The 15,184-nt window shown below is 42.5% G+C and overlaps 4 protein-coding genes across 4 annotated transcripts; 2 read left to right on the top strand and 2 right to left on the bottom strand.

The window, feature by feature from the left end:
- Window positions 1–3,399: 3,399 nt before the first annotated feature.
- BCR41DRAFT_386374 (hypothetical protein) lies at window positions 3,400–3,946 on the bottom strand. Its single transcript, XM_022027785.1, has one exon. It carries the CDS (start codon window positions 3,894–3,896, stop codon window positions 3,501–3,503), a length of 396 nt encoding a protein of 131 aa, XP_021881767.1. The 5' UTR covers window positions 3,897–3,946; the 3' UTR covers window positions 3,400–3,500.
- A 3,292-nt stretch (window positions 3,947–7,238) lies between these two features.
- BCR41DRAFT_353261 (GDP-fucose protein O-fucosyltransferase-domain-containing protein) lies at window positions 7,239–9,045 on the top strand. Its single transcript, XM_022024107.1, has one exon. The coding sequence runs from the start codon at window positions 7,347–7,349 to the stop codon at window positions 8,943–8,945; it is 1,599 nt and encodes a 532-aa protein (XP_021881768.1). The 5' UTR covers window positions 7,239–7,346; the 3' UTR covers window positions 8,946–9,045.
- Window positions 9,046–9,366: 321 nt separating this feature from the next.
- BCR41DRAFT_305343 (cytoplasmic protein) lies at window positions 9,367–10,967 on the top strand (the record flags this gene model as incomplete). Its single annotated transcript, XM_022020788.1, has 4 exons — window positions 9,367–9,493; window positions 9,604–9,631; window positions 9,734–10,727; window positions 10,821–10,967. The coding sequence occupies 4 exons, from the start codon at window positions 9,367–9,369 to the stop codon at window positions 10,965–10,967; spliced, it is 1,296 nt and encodes a 431-aa protein (XP_021881769.1).
- Window positions 10,968–11,069: 102 nt separating this feature from the next.
- On the bottom strand, window positions 11,070–15,184 carry BCR41DRAFT_421997 (Retinoic acid induced 16-like protein-domain-containing protein). The gene is made up of 2 exons (XM_022030093.1): window positions 14,895–15,184; window positions 11,070–14,688 (listed from the first exon to the last, which is right to left on the bottom strand). The coding sequence occupies exons 1-2, from the start codon at window positions 15,003–15,005 to the stop codon at window positions 11,101–11,103; spliced, it is 3,699 nt and encodes a 1,232-aa protein (XP_021881770.1). The 5' UTR covers window positions 15,006–15,184; the 3' UTR covers window positions 11,070–11,100.

Below are 15,184 nucleotides of genomic sequence, written 5' to 3' on the forward strand. Positions count from 1 at the left end.
CTGGAGGCTACATAAGACGCGGAGATGGTTGATGCAAAATTCAGTACAGACGCTATGCGACACGGAGTATGGCGAACAAGAGCGTATATCACAAGCAATGGAGTGACAATACGTTCAACGACAAGGTCGGTGACATATCTCTATCGTACGATCAATGCGCTGTCATGTTGGGTAATCCGTTCAAGAAGCTTGGCAGCAAGAGAGTTGATATTATGGTGCCAGAATGTATTTATTTTCTGCTACAAGTCGTGCGCTTTTTAAGCTTGAGCGTGCACCAGCCTTGTAGAAAGCCATAGCGAGCTTGAACGCAGACATTGTGTCAAAGAGGCGGCGGACCAGTGATCGCCAGCCACCCAAGGAACAAGCTTCGCAAGTACTGCAACAGTTAATGATGCAATTATATACTTTTATCTAGTGACGTTGATAGACTTACAATTATTGCTTCTTAAAGTTAGTACTAGAGGCTCCGTTTATCCGAGATCGACCTCAACGGCTACAGGTAGAATATGTCTAAAGTTCTGCAATTAGCTGTTGCAGGACAAAAGCTAGCGATCGGGTTTTTATTTTGCGTCCTGTGATTAGAGAGGGCGTAAAAAATAAAAACCCGATCCTCGATTCTACAATCCTCGTACTGACATTCTGTCGTTACCAAAAAAAAAAAAAAAAAAAAAAAAAAAAAGGCGCCTTCTTTGTTGCAAATACTCCTCAATGTTCCATAGTTCAGCCTCGCTAACCTCCGTCGCGTCATTTACGTTCCTATTTTAGTTTCTATCCCACGTGAACGATAGCCCCCATCTGATCCTCATTTCGTCCGAGCAAGTAAATGTTGACTGACATTGATTTACCTAGCCCTCCCAGGCAGGCGCTTTTGTTTTATACCCTTGGGGAAGATTTGTAGGTATCCAGCGGATTTTCTGGTCAGGAGCGCCCACTAGCCATGAAGTCATGACAGCATGAAATATCTGCTCAGTTCAGGCGTGATTGAAGTTGCAATGAAGATGCAAGAGCTTCTGCATGTAATTCTTTGTCCCTCTAGCTTGACAAATAATAGTGATTCATACCAAGGCTCCCCAATGTGCCCAAAATTCTTAGCTTGGTGGTAGGTAAAAACTCAATGTAGAGTAGCATTGCTAAAAAGGATCCCGTTAAACTGAGATCGCTTATTCACTTGCTCCTCGGATAGCCTTTCAGCTCATTTGTGGATAGGCCCTGCGCGGTTTCATTTAGATCATCACATCTTAGGCTAAGCTCCCATGCGCAGATAATCATTGCATCAAATGTTTGAAGGAGAAGCGCATTTGCTGTATGGGAAGCAGCACGATACATTTTCGTCCTTGCTTTGTTGCATTGTATGCTGGTGATGCTGTATCATTATGTCACTATTGTGGATAAGATGCCTGAAGAAAGCAGTACTTCCTAGAACAGCCATACTTCCATTACCATGCATCCATGACATGCCAGGTACAGTAAAAAATACTGGCGTTGCATGGGAAATAGCTAAGGAACGTATATAATATATCCTCTTTTGAACATGATAAGATTAACTTTCAGTGTTCCACATTTCACAGCACGCAGAGCCACGTGACAAAATACACGCCATTACCTACAACATGGGACTACAGAATGGACCCGTATCGTTTCCAAGGTAGACAAATAGATACTTGATAGTGTATAGACCCATATCTTATTCTCACTTACTCTTCTATCTACCTATTTGTCTATCCAAAATCTTTGTACTTACAGTGGTCATCAAAAGTCATTCAATGATTTTGAATTTTTAACATTCTCATTCCTTTTCTTCATTCTCATCTAGCATGTGGCTAATACATTTGGAGTAGTGCATTTGTTCCCCACACCTCATGATTACTTTCATGTCTCATTCCTAATTATGACTTCATTGTGAAATAAAACCAATTTCAATTTGACCTGTCTATTGAATGACTACTGATGATTCTGAATATTGATTGCAAAAAATGCTTTTTCACTTCTCTTTTTTCTACCAAGGTTACCTTCAGCTATATCTTCATACACCTCTACTTACAATTAACATTCCACATCGCTTAGTATTCATTATGAGGAGGCTTTCTATGGGAAAAGTACAACATGCTCAGGCCTTACTTCGACAAGGGAAGTCTACAAGCGAAGTGGCAAGGCAACTTGGTATCTCTATTTCATCGGCAATAAGGATCAGGAGAGACGTCAAGGACAATATTCCTAAACCCAGAATGGGCAGACCCTCATTGGTTTCCCCTGCTACCAAGAGGATAATTGCACGCGAGGTTGATACGGGGAAACTTAGATCCATTCTAGCAGTTCAACAATACATCAGATCGAGCCATGGAGTGCATGTCAGTATAGAGACTGCCCGACGTTATGTAAAATCAGAGGGTTTGAAAAACTATGTCCGCCCATTCAAGCCTAGGCTGACAAAAATGCAGATTGCGAAAAAGAAGAATATTGCCCTCAATCACCTTGACTGAACTGTTGATGACTGGAAGCGAGTGATGTTCTCGGACGAAAAGCTTTTTGAAAGGCTGGGGTCCTTAGGAGGAAGAACACAATATAGGCGACCCGGCCACAGGACTTTAGAAGATCGGGATGTTAGAGAGAGATCAAGGGGAGCGCATAACAAACTTATGTGGTGGGGCTGTATCACTTATCATGGTGTTGGCGATGGTTGCAGGATCCCTGTCACGGTTGATTCCTCTTTATATGTTAATGTTCTACAAGATTATGTCCTCGGCTCGTGGAAGTGATATGGCCAGGACCCTGAAAAGTTAATTTTTCAGCAGGACAATGCAGGTGTTCATACGAGTAGGATGGTTAAAGAGTTCTTCATTAAGTCACACATTACCACTTTGGAGTGGCCTCCGAATTCTCCTGACCTCAACCCTATCGAGAATGTATGGGCCTACATGGATCATTGGCTCAAGGGATATGAGAAGGTGCCAAGGATCTAGATGAACTATGGAAAGACTACAGGATATCAGGACAACTATTCCACCTGACTTCCTTCATGGGCTATATGAAAGTATGCCACGAAGGGTAGAGGAGCTTCATCGCAAGAAAGGAGGTCGTACATTACTGAAGAACAGAAAAAAAAAAACAATAAAGCAAAGTTCTGATTTTCTTCAAATGTCATTCAATGAGATGTCAATAATTGGCATTCATCTAAATTTTCAATTAGCGACAGGAGCTCATTAACATTGTAGTATTAGTGACATTGTCGATGGTCGAATTCACTACGTAAGTTTCATTGTCGACAAGCAAGATCAAATTGGAGAAAGGAATGAGAATGTCGAAATTCCGAAATCATTGAATGACTTTTGATGACTAGAATTCTGCATTTGTATGGGTGATGGGACAGACAACAAAGGATCAAAAAGCAACGTCGCTATGAACGCTAAGCTGCTATAAGCCATTTTATCCCTGCTATGATGATGTTTATTTGATAGTCTATGTGGCCTTGTGGCTGTAATGACTAAAGTGAGGAGTCCATGTTAGTCACATCCAGCATGTTCTGGATTGCCGCATCGTTTAATGTTATCGTCCCAATGAAGGTGAATAGGACACTCTCTCAGGTGAGTAGTGCCCCATATGCACTGATAATAGGTTCGACAATCTTTTGGGTTTTTGAAGAATCCATGCGGTACGGGACATTGAAAGTCGAGAGCAGATTTGCCTTTTGGTTCTAGAACAGGGTCAGCTCCTGCCGCTACAGTGACGAATGGTCGGTCCACTACAGTAACGAATGGTCGGTCCACTACAGTGACGAATGGTCGGGCTGCTCCTGCAGCCAGCACAACTGTAGCAATAGCAGCCATTGGGATGACATACTTGAGGAGGGTCCAGTTGCAAGCCTTGATGTTGGTGGAGCAGAACTTTATGACTTTCATTGTTTTAAAGTACTAGGGCAGTTTAGAAATCCGATGGAGGTGAGCTTGGGTGATAACAATAAAAAAAGAAAAAGAAGCTCATGGGATACATATTTATACTCGAATAGTCGAGGATCACTCTCAATCTTTTCCTACTGGCTTTTTCTCAGCCCTTGATCCCTCGCCCTCGATCCCTCGCCCTCGATATAATTAGCCGCGTTCCTTTCTCGATTATCGTGTTCGCTTATGAATTTCTATTGGTTGGTATTCGTGGCTGTTGCCTACAAAAAGCGCGATTATACGCAAAATCACAAGCGAGAAAGGAACACGGGAACCGACTCAAACCTTTAGAGCCTTCTAACCATGAATTTAATGCATCATGATTCTGTAGCCCTTCAAAATCCCTTCAGATCTCTCCCTTAAAAACCATAAGTTTAAAAGTGCGAGCTTTCAACAATGCACTGGGATTTACTGAAAGGAGCTAAAGAGGCGACATCGATGGATCAAAAAGCAACGCCGCTTCTACCCTTGATGATGCAAATTTTTATACGTTTAATTCTACCATCATTCTAGATCTAAAGGTTTTCAAAGGTAACGTAGAGTTCTCGCCAGAAAGTCATGAACAAATATATTTTTAAAGTACTCAATTTGAATTAATATTTGCAAAAACATAATTTTACGTACGAAGCTTGAAAAGCACATATTTTTTTGAATTAGATACAATAGAAAAAAAAAAAAAATTCTCAAAATTCTTGATGTCCAAAAATGGAAGTATTCTATTCAATATAAAAACGTGACAAATATATTTGTTCATGACTTTCTGGCGAGGACTCTATATAACAGTAACCTATACTGATGTACTTAACATACGTACTGAAGTTTTTTTTTTTTCATAAGTAAAATACAGTTTATTTGTTGAACAGATTATTCCAGATTAGTTTTTAGTCGTATCATGTTGGCCTTGCTTTCTTACTATTTTTTTTTATCTTGTTCAGTATCTGCTCGTCCCATGAATTTTTTCAGTTTATTGAGGGTCTTGACATGGATGATGAGGAAAGATTTGTACAAAGCCGTTGTCGACATCGATGGCAACTCTTTGAGTCCCTTCAATCTTTAAGTCAGGACTTGGGCACATCGCTTGGTAACTAATCACTTCTGCTGGGTAAATAATTTCACACTGATATAGGCTCCTGGAAGACAGTGATTCTAAAGCTTGGTAGCTGTATCTTTTTTTTTTTTTTTTTTTTGATTGTTCATATTAGTGCTCCTCATCAGTTTTCCTGGACAGTATAGCCCCTAGTACAAGTGATGTCTCTCCTGCTCCCTTAATACAACAATTCTAATTGGAGTCGGACGGCGTGTAGAAAAAAAAAAAAAAAAAAAAAGCATAATGCGGATAAGATGAGAAGCTTCTTGCCTACACAAAAATGAGATAGATTTGCTCGTTAATGCGAACAGTAAAGATGATATCTAGGCCAAGGTATATGGCGATAGAAAGTAAAACGGAAGAACGCTGTTGTTTCCTTGCTTTGAATTAGCATTGAAATATACTTCCATGAATTTATGGGTTGCGATGTCCCTATATGTATTTCCAAGTTGCTCATGCTCATTGTATTCTACCGTCGTTATCTCACCCTTGAGACACCCAGGAAGGTAATTGTTTGGCAGCTTAGGCAGGAGGCGGTCAAGAAAAAAAGGCGACCCTTAAATGTTTCCACGAAAATTGATGGCACCATGGCTTCCTACATGTTTCCATGTACAGATGCATCGTTTGATGATAGCATCGCTCGTTTCGCCGCTGAAACAAATAAAGGGACCGAGGAATTGCTTCAACGTTCCCAATAGAGGAACATGATGAAAACTGTCCCGGATGTTTGACGATCTTATTCTGAATTCCAACGAGCTCTCTCATCAAATTGTTGCGACGTGGTTGCATATGTTGTTGCAGCTGGTCATCTAGTTTTCTAAATAGTGCCAAGAATACATCTTTGACAAATCTGAAGTATGGCGCGGCCTGCGCTTGAAATCGTTTGGCGGCAGCCAGGTACCCGTAACAGTAATTGAAGATCAAGACCCGAGAGAGGAAGAGTAATGGAGCCACATCTCTTGTAGAAGCTGTGGGCAGTTTCGAACCTTTTCATCTGATACTTTTACATCAATGAGCTCGATAAGTTTGCTGAGACCGTCAGAGCAAATCCTTATTTGATGTGTTGAAATGGAAATTTCAACGAAGACAGAGTATCTCGACCATTGATTGAGTCTTGCTGCAACTCGGGACTCCAAATACAGGTACATCTTGTCAATCTGTCCTGTCCTGCCTGTTCATTATGATGTTGGATCTATATCGTTCATGAGTCGTTGAGCCTGTTTAAGTGATTGGTAGATTCAAAAAGAGGAAGTTGGGTCAAGATTTTCCAGTGCGAAGGATTTTCCACGGCGGCAGACAAGAGGAAAGTCAGCTCTGTCTTCTGTAGCAACTGGTAATTTCCAATGGTCTTTCACATATCATCCAAATAGCCTCCGAAGGACAAGGGTATGATAATATTTTTTATCGTTGTCCCCAGGCTCTCTACCAAATAATTGCAAATATTAACATTCCGATGACGCTTACTTACGTAGATAAGATAGCAATGAAATGAAAGGATGATGAAAGAAAGAAAGCAATGTTGGGGAAGATGTGTGAAAAAAGAAAAAGGCAGTAAAATGGCTTTTTGTTGTGCTTGCACCTGGCTCTGGGTAACGTTGTATACATGTTCATGTTTATCTGGTCTGGAGCAGATGTGTAAGATGTGTTACGAGTCCACCTGTACAGCCGTACATAAACTGTACATTACATGACAGGAAGAGAGGTATTTTTTGCCTTGTGCAAGGGGCAAAAAGATATAAAACTGGCGTACCATTGGCTATCCCGTTTGCCCCTTTTTCTTCTGGACACAGAAATTACATTTCATTAATTTCAAAAACTTGTAACACATTCTCCTTACTTTTTGGCTTGACTTGATTAGGCAAGATTGTCAATGATGGATATTCACTCCGAGGAATGACAGTGACAGTCCGGTGCGTATGTATGGACGATGAACAAACGATATGGATGAAGGAAGGGAAGATAAAGGTAACATCATCGTGATCAACAATGAATTCATCGCTTAGATAGTCTTAGACTAAAAAAAAAAAAAAAGTTCGGACCCCTTTCTGCATGATTTTTCTATACCTACTCTTTTTTTATCATTCATGTATTTGAGGAGTCTAAGTGGAATGTGAGTGGTAGGAAGAGGGTCTACAGCGTTTGTGTTCCTGAAATAGATCGCATATTTAGTCCATGATTCAGTTTTTTTTTTTTTCCTTCTTTTCATTCATTCATTCATTCATTCATTCATAAATTTAATTCACCATTTATCCTTCCTCTCATTCTAATCTTCCACTTCTCACTTCACGCATATATACATCCATCCATCCATCGAGAGAGAAGATATGACTTCCTCACCAAAAACATCGAAGTATACACTTGGGTTACCTGCCAAGTATCCATCCTCAGGGAGACGTTGTCATGGTCAACGTCGTATCTTGTTCCTTTTCTCACTCATCCTTCTTGTCTCCTCTGGGTCCATGCTTATCCTTCATATCACCACTACTTCGCCTTTCAATCAAGCCACATCCGACTCGTTATCCTGCCAAGTATCATCCTCATCCTCATCATCATCAGAAGGTTGTCCTGCTGTTATAAGATCTCGCTGGAGATCAGATAAGGAATCAGATAATATCTATATCAGTCAAGAAGAGGACAGCAATCCCTATATGAGCCATGGTCGACCCCGCGCAGCATTACCTCGCCCAGTTGATAATAACATAGTTGATAAACAACAGGAGCAACAACAGCAGCAGAACCAATTCCCTTCTAATGAAACGTCCAATGATTCATCACAGAGCCCACTATCAGACGTTCTCAACAATGGTAGCACCAACACTACAGAAGAAGATGAGGAAGTAGAAAATATGGCCCCAGCCGTACCCTTTGAGGAAACATTCAACAAGCAAGACTCGACAAAATACTTGACCTATCTACCCTATGCAGGCATCACAAACCAATTTTATGGTATGCTTCGTGGAATGGAGGTTGCAAGGGCTTTAGACCGGACCTTGATTCTTCCACCCATCACTGCCTCCTCCCACGACAAATCCAAACAGAATCAGCCCTGGTCAAAGTTCTTGGACTTGAAAAAATTCACAGAGAAGACGGGGATCAAAGTGATTGAATTCCATGAATTGAGGGATGTAGAGATTGCCGAGCTAAACCAATTGCAGTGCGGGATCACTTGCGGCTTTGGCTCGAAACGAACGATCGATTTCACAGCCAAGGGGTTTTTGAAACAGTGGAAATTCAATTTGACGCTCTCTCCTCTGGAACAGGACGTCACCAGGCTAGAAGCTGTTACCTCGCTTCTGAAACCACGTTCGGATGAAAAGTACCTCTGCATTTCAAACACTTACAAGATTGTAGTCAAGGACAAGTCAGAATGGGAGCATTTTGGCCAACACTTGTATTTCACTGAAGAACTCGAATCACATGTACGAGATTTCTTGAGCAAAAATATAGTCAAGCCAGATCCAGCGATCGATCCTGAGACCAAGGAGCTTGTTCAGTCAGAAGAATACCGCTACTTGGCGATCCATGTACGACGAGGCGATTTTGCAGCCTACTGTGAGGGTAATTTCCAAGGTCCTAGGATGGTTCATTGCTTGCCGTCGACAGAGCAGATTGCAGAACGGATTGATGAAGTTCAAAAGAGACTCAATCCGACTATGGAGCTCTCCAAGATTCTACCGGTCTTTGTAGCAACGAATGAAAGGAGACCAGAGGAACTTAAGAAGTTTTCAGATCTTGGATGGCGATATCTGGATCATGACCAGATGGGCACGGCCGAGAAACTGGGTGTCTTTGGGCCTATGATGGTCGATCAAGTTTTTATGGCACATGCACAGGCTCTTGTTGGTATCCAAATGAGCACATTCTCACGAGTGGGTGCACTCAGACAGAGAGATTGGCACGGTCGTGAAGTTGAGTACATGTAAAATAGCTATTATCTACACATATATACATTTTTTTATTTTTAGCCAGCATATAGACTTTTTTTTTTACGATAACTCTAAATGAAATGAATACCGACCTCTATCTTTGTATGCCCTTTCTTGCCAAAAAAAAGTTTTCAGTCTTAAAAAATCGTCTCGGAATCATGTTTTTGTGGCTTTGGAATAGCTTTTTTTTTTTTTTTTTTTTTTTTTTTCTTTTCTTCACTTCGACAGTTTCTTTTGATACAACTACATGTTATTAGAAATGTCATCTTTAAGTATTAAAACAGTATTTGGAGAGGCCCTCAGGATCTGGCCAGTGAACTGTAGCCGAGCACATCATTCTATAGGACCGGGACTGCGGTCGGGACTGCGACTAAGCTCAGAATCAGGACATGGATCAATTTTGCGACGTCATATGTTGATGGGGCAAAGACTGCTGTTTTTTACAACTTCCACGCATCTTTATTATGCAAAACTGGCTTCCAAGAAAGGATCGTCCCCTGTAGAAGAAAAGGCACTTCTAGGTAGACCTTCCAATAATTTGAAAAGTAAGTGAGGGAACACTAAGCATTTTATTACAATATAGGGAAAGGAGATGAAGTATAATCAGTGCATTAATAGAGCATTTATTGATTGATGTGTTGTTTTATATTACTAGTCGGGATCCTTGGAGTACCTAATATCGGGTAAAGGAGGAAGAAAAAGCAAAAAGAGGAAAAATATATATATAAAGTAATGCGACCTCACAAGACATGTTTCTGATTTGCTACTGTAATTATTACTGTCAGGAAATCGACGTTCTTCAATGCTTTAACAAACAGTGCTGTACCTGCCGAGAATTTCCCATTCTGCACTATCGACCCATCAGAAGCTCGTGTAGTGGTACCAGATAAACGATTTGCATGGCTTGTGAGCCATTTCAAACCACAAAAAGAAACACCGGCTTATTTAACTGTCATTGACATTGCGGGTCTTGTCCGAGGCGCTGCTCAAGGTGAAGGGCTCGGGAATGCATTCTTGAATCATGTTCGGTCTGTTGATGCGTTGTTTCATCTCTGCCGAGGTTTCGAAGACCCTGGAGTGACTCATGTTGATGGATCCGTCGATCCTGTTCGAGATTTGGAAACTATTCACGATGAATTATTGTTGAAGGATATCGATTGGTTAGAAAAGGTCCTTCAAGAATATAGGCCAGCCGCGACACGTTTAGGACCATCTGGAACTGCGGGATCTGTAGTCGAAAGAAAGAAACGAGATGACTTCTTTGTGATTGAAAAGTTGCTGGATTGGGTGGCTAACCAGGGTAAGGACATCCGAACAGGAGATTGGACAAACAAGGAGATTGAGGTCATCAATCAACTGTATCTCCTGACAGCCAAACCAATGATCTATCTCGTCAATATCAGCGAACATGACTACCTTAACCTACATAAGGGATCGCATCAATCGATCCAAAGAGTCCGAGAGTGGGTTGATCAGCATCATCCTGGTGATCTGGTAATCCCGTTCTCTGGATCGTTCGAAAACCAATTATCTTTGTTCAACGATTCACCCCAAGACAAACAGACAGTCCTGGACGACGCCTCTGCCCAAGCCGGCGCTACTATTGTCTCAGCTCTTCCAGAGATCATCGTCCGAGGCAGAGAAGCTTTGAACCTACAACAGTTCTTCACTGCCGGATCAGATGAAGTTCGAGCTTGGACCATCAGAAAAAATACTTTGGCTCCGCAGGCCGCTGGCGTCATCCATAGTGATTTCGAACGTGGGTTCATCATGGCCGAGGTAAATTTGATAAAAAAAAAAGAAAAAGCCAAAGCCAATTTCCAGGCAAAGCATTTATTTTTAACACCAAAGCTGCATCTTCCATCGTAACAGGTTATGAAAATGGAGGATTTGGAAGAACTAGGTTCTGAGGCTGCAGTTAGAGGGGCCGGCAAATATTATTCCAAGGGCAAAGACTATGTTATTGAGGATGGCGATGTAATTTACTTCAAATTTAATGTCACTAGTAAGAAGAAATGAAGCATTATTATTTCTTACAACATAGTTGATAGCACTTTACAGTTTTTTTTTTTTTTTTTATTTTTTTTTTATTTTTTTTTTATTTTATTTTTTTTTATTTTTCCTGTTCTGGATGTTGTTGTTCTGTCTTGATCTACAAAAATCGCACCTTATCCACACCCAGACCTCTACGCACCTGCGCAACTGCCACAACTTCCTTGACCACTTCTTCCAGGATCACCACATTTGTCAGTAGCTGACCCAATGTCACAGTCTTTTTACGATGGGCGCTCTGTTGCTGCTGCTGCTGCTGCTGCTGCTGAGAATCAGCTGTATCAATGCCAATGGAGCTGGTTGATGGATCACGCGTCTTACGACTCGGACGTTTTGAACTCTTTGAGCTACTTCCATCTTCCGTTGTTACAGTAGCACCATCCTCAGTATTGTCGCCTTCCTCACTTAGTTCATCCATTTCTTCGGCCTCGCTGTCCGAGTCATTCACAAACCCATCTGGGAACAGAGGCTTTATCATCATAGTTTCCATGGTTTTGAGGAGTATGGGGTTAGGGACAGGATTGGGTTTCGATCCGAAAGATCCCCATGACGAAGGCTGAGTGCCTGCTACTGATGTGACCGCCTCGCCAGTAACACCCACCATTCCACTAGCCATTGTATTTCGCGTGGAAGTTGATGATTGGACAGAGGACGAGTATGAGGATGCTGAAGCAGAGTATACTGTTGTTGCTCGTGATGGATGGGTTGGGATTGGCAATGCTGTGGTAGATGCACTGCCCCCGTGTTGCATATCTGAGTCTGCTCTGCCCTGGAACAAAGTACTGTTGCTTGTGTTTATACTACTACTGGATGTAACATTGTTAGAAGGCTTTCCCATTGTCCACTTAGCGCTAGAGGGGTCTAAAAAGGACATGTTGGAGGGCGACGACATCAGACTGACTGGTGAACTGCTCTTTCTTGGTCGAGTAGTATTAAGTGGATGAGACGATGAAGCCTGCGCTGCTTCATGCAGCGGAAGACTGCTGGTGCGAGGCATAATGTTATGCACGTTTGATGATCCTGTGAAACGTGGACTCATGAATCCAGCCATGTTGTTTGGTGATCCTGTTGGCATATTTGGAGTCCCTGCTCCTGACCTAATTCCGCTCCCTGCGGCCTTGTTGACAAAAGATTCGTTAGATCCAAAGGGGGCACTCGGGTGAGATTGCTGATAGTAGTCCGTGGCGGGATACGGGTCCGCCAGTCCTGGACTGTGGATTGCGCTGTTGAGCTCTGTTGCGACCAGTAAGGTGCGACGTCGATCTGTTAAGAAATCATCAAACCCATCGATTTCACTGCGATAGTAGTCAACTTGCTGTGTCAATGTCTTGAGCATGGTGAAGAAAGGAGGGAATGACTTGAAGGGAGTGACGCTAGAAGCTTCCTCAGCTTGGAATGTAGCTTCAGCACTGGCTTTATTGAATTTAGTACTGTTGTTTCGAGCCAGATACGAAGGTAGCGTGTCTTCGTCCTCCGAATCACCAAGTTCGAACTGAGTTCCTGTAGGGGTCTCTCCTTGAGCGCTGGGATCCGTGGTAAACATTTCACTCTCTCTTATTTCCCTCACATCAGAACTCTTGAACAAAAGCCAACCTTCCAATGATCGGTATGGACACACAGCCAGGGAGGTAATGACACCAGTCAGAGCCAGATTCAATTCCACGCTATGGGCGAAAAAGTGTGACAGGATTCCTAGTAAGATCTGCAGCAGGGGATCTGTGGGAAGAAGGCGATGCATAGGTGCAGGGCGTGATTTGGGTTTATCACAGCTGTCAAATACTGCCTTGCTCTCCACATTCTTTTCTTTGTCACGAATGAAAGCCTCTCCGGACAAATCATCAGGAAGGTCCATCTTTTGTCCATATTTCATACTGCGACGCCGAAGTTTCTTGTGCTCCAGAGCAGACATTTGACCAGGAGTCACCTCACTACCATCAATCTCTTTGCTCCTCAAAAAGCATTGATGCATCTCGATTGCAGCCTCAGCATCCCGCAGATACGATTCATATCCATTGCAGAAAACTTCAGAAGTATTGCGAGGGTTGATAGTAGAGATGAGGGCGTAAAAGAGATCAAGTTCGTGGATATGGTGGTTGATAAGCGGCAGCTCTGTATCCTGCAAGTTCGACTGACCTGGTAAGTCACGGAAGGATGTAGCCTTGTTATCTAGTTGAATGCTGAGCAACTTGAGTGAATATTTGCAGTGGCGAGTGATGAGGGTGTTTAAGAGCTTCAATGTTGCAATGACAGTTGGCTGAGATCGGGATTTGAGACGCGACAGGATCAGATCCTTAAGTGTAAAACGGTTGGTGGCAGTGAAATAGGGTGATGTTTTTTGTAGATTCTGCACCTCGGCAAAGGCATCGTCCAAATTTTGTGGAGTGGCCTTGGCACGATTGTCATCGTCCTCAGACGACATCAGGAACCCAAGAACCAAATCAACCAAAGCCTCGTGCTCCAGTACCTGAAGAATCAAATCAATATAGCTTATTACGGCAACAGAGCTGCCATCCATATCGGAGCATTCCATGATAGATGGAAACAAAATGTTTTCTAGAAAAACTGCCTTGAATGTGACTAGGAGTGATTTCACTATTTCACTATTGGGGCAGCGCATCATGATATCTTGACAGAATTCAAGAAGCTTCAAGAAGGCATCCAGTCTGGATTGAAAGTCAGTTGAGGTAGACACTTCAATATCGGCTCTCCTGGATAGGGCCGATTCCGTTGGCGGCATGCGATCGTTTAGAGTGCCAACCATGCTATTAATGATGTTGGGACCACCTCGGACAAGCAGCTTACGTGGCAGCTGAGAATATGAAGCTCCAACGCCTGCGCTCAAAAATGAGGTGAAGTCTGTCTCCATGATATACTCTCCCAATGACCCAGTGGCGAGCTCCATGATGAAGAGTAGACCAGTCCTTGCAAAATCACCACCTTTGCCTTCACGATGTACAAACTTCGAGAGGTAAGTGAATAAAAGAAATTCATAATCACTCTTAGGGGTTGGGGCCACTTGGGGAATAGCATGCGTGTTTTCTGTGGATGTTATTGATGACTTTGGGGATCCCTTTCCTCGCCCGATTGCTGATTCCTGGTCTAAAGATGACACCTCATGTTCTTTTGTTTTTAGCTCTTCCTCTGATGAACCTTCACTAGTAGATACTCGTAAATTTTTTAGCATTTCCATTGTCTCCAGGTTTTTTTGAATCCGCCTTGCAGCAACTCTCTGAGGGACGGTGAGCCATTGCTTGTCATGGAAAAAGATGTTAAGGAGCTCGGGATATCCATGGATTTTAGAGCAAATGTTGTACATGAGCTCGATCAAGTCTTCATGATAACTCTCGCCCTGTGGTTCAGTTCCTGACGCGCATGTCCGCAGCAATTTGACAGTGGGTTTGTGGACCGCATTGTGGACTAGAAACCGGTCATCCAATAGGTTGATCATGGATGCAATGGTTCTGATGGTCTCACCCATGATACCTTTAGGTTGATCGCCTTCTGAATTATTGACTAGCACGGCAAGGACATCATGCTTGAGCAGATATTCCATGCAAGGGCCTGTTGCCCCTGCATCACCTAGGCCTGACTCTTCGCCTACAAGAAGATCTACCATGTTCTTTAACCGCATCGGGATCTCTGTTTGTTGAACGTGAAGACTACGCTTCGCAGGTGTGGAGAATCCATTCTGAAGTGGAGAAAAGAAGAAATATTTATTACATGGAGTATGAGAAAAAAAATCAATAAGCGTTGACCCCAGTATTACAGGATAAAATAATAATGAAATAGTTTGCAGCCTCTACGACAACGCTTCTCGTTTTATTGATAAGTCCCTTTTTTTTTTTAAAAAAAAAAAAAAAAAAAAAAAAAAAGAAAGAGGGGAAGAGCACGTACCTGGACCGCTTTCCAGCATTTGCCGAATCGTATCTGTGGCGTCGTACTGTTTGGCTGCACCTTGTGCGTTGCCATGACAGAGTACAGCTTGGCCCAAACGTTCGTCTCCATGGCGATGGTATTGTCGAATGCAAATAAGGAAATGACTACAGACAAACTAACAAACAAAAAAGATTGAGAAGCGGCCTTTCCGTCTTGCCCTCTCGTTTCTTTTCTCTTGTTCTTATTCCCTTTTATGTAGAGATGGTGCGAGCAATTGAAGACTTTTATGGAGCTTTAGAAGATGGAAG

Source organism: Lobosporangium transversale (genome assembly GCF_002105155.1).
Source record: "Lobosporangium transversale strain NRRL 3116 chromosome Unknown BCR41scaffold_17, whole genome shotgun sequence".
NCBI classification, from domain to species: Eukaryota; Fungi; Mortierellomycota; class Mortierellomycetes; order Mortierellales; family Mortierellaceae; genus Lobosporangium; species Lobosporangium transversale.

Coding starts and splice junctions, on each gene's coding strand:
- BCR41DRAFT_421997 (XM_022030093.1), bottom strand. CDS start 15,005: ATGGAGACGAACGTTTGGGCCAAGCTGTACTCTGTCATGGCAACGCAC. Junction 14,689..14,894: donor AATGCTGGAAAGCGGTCCAG/GTACGTGCTCTT, acceptor TCTCCACTTCAG/AATGGATTCTCCACACCTGC.
- BCR41DRAFT_353261 (XM_022024107.1), top strand. CDS start 7,347: ATGACTTCCTCACCAAAAACATCGAAGTATACACTTGGGTTACCTGCC.
- BCR41DRAFT_386374 (XM_022027785.1), bottom strand. CDS start 3,896: ATGAAAGTCATAAAGTTCTGCTCCACCAACATCAAGGCTTGCAACTGG.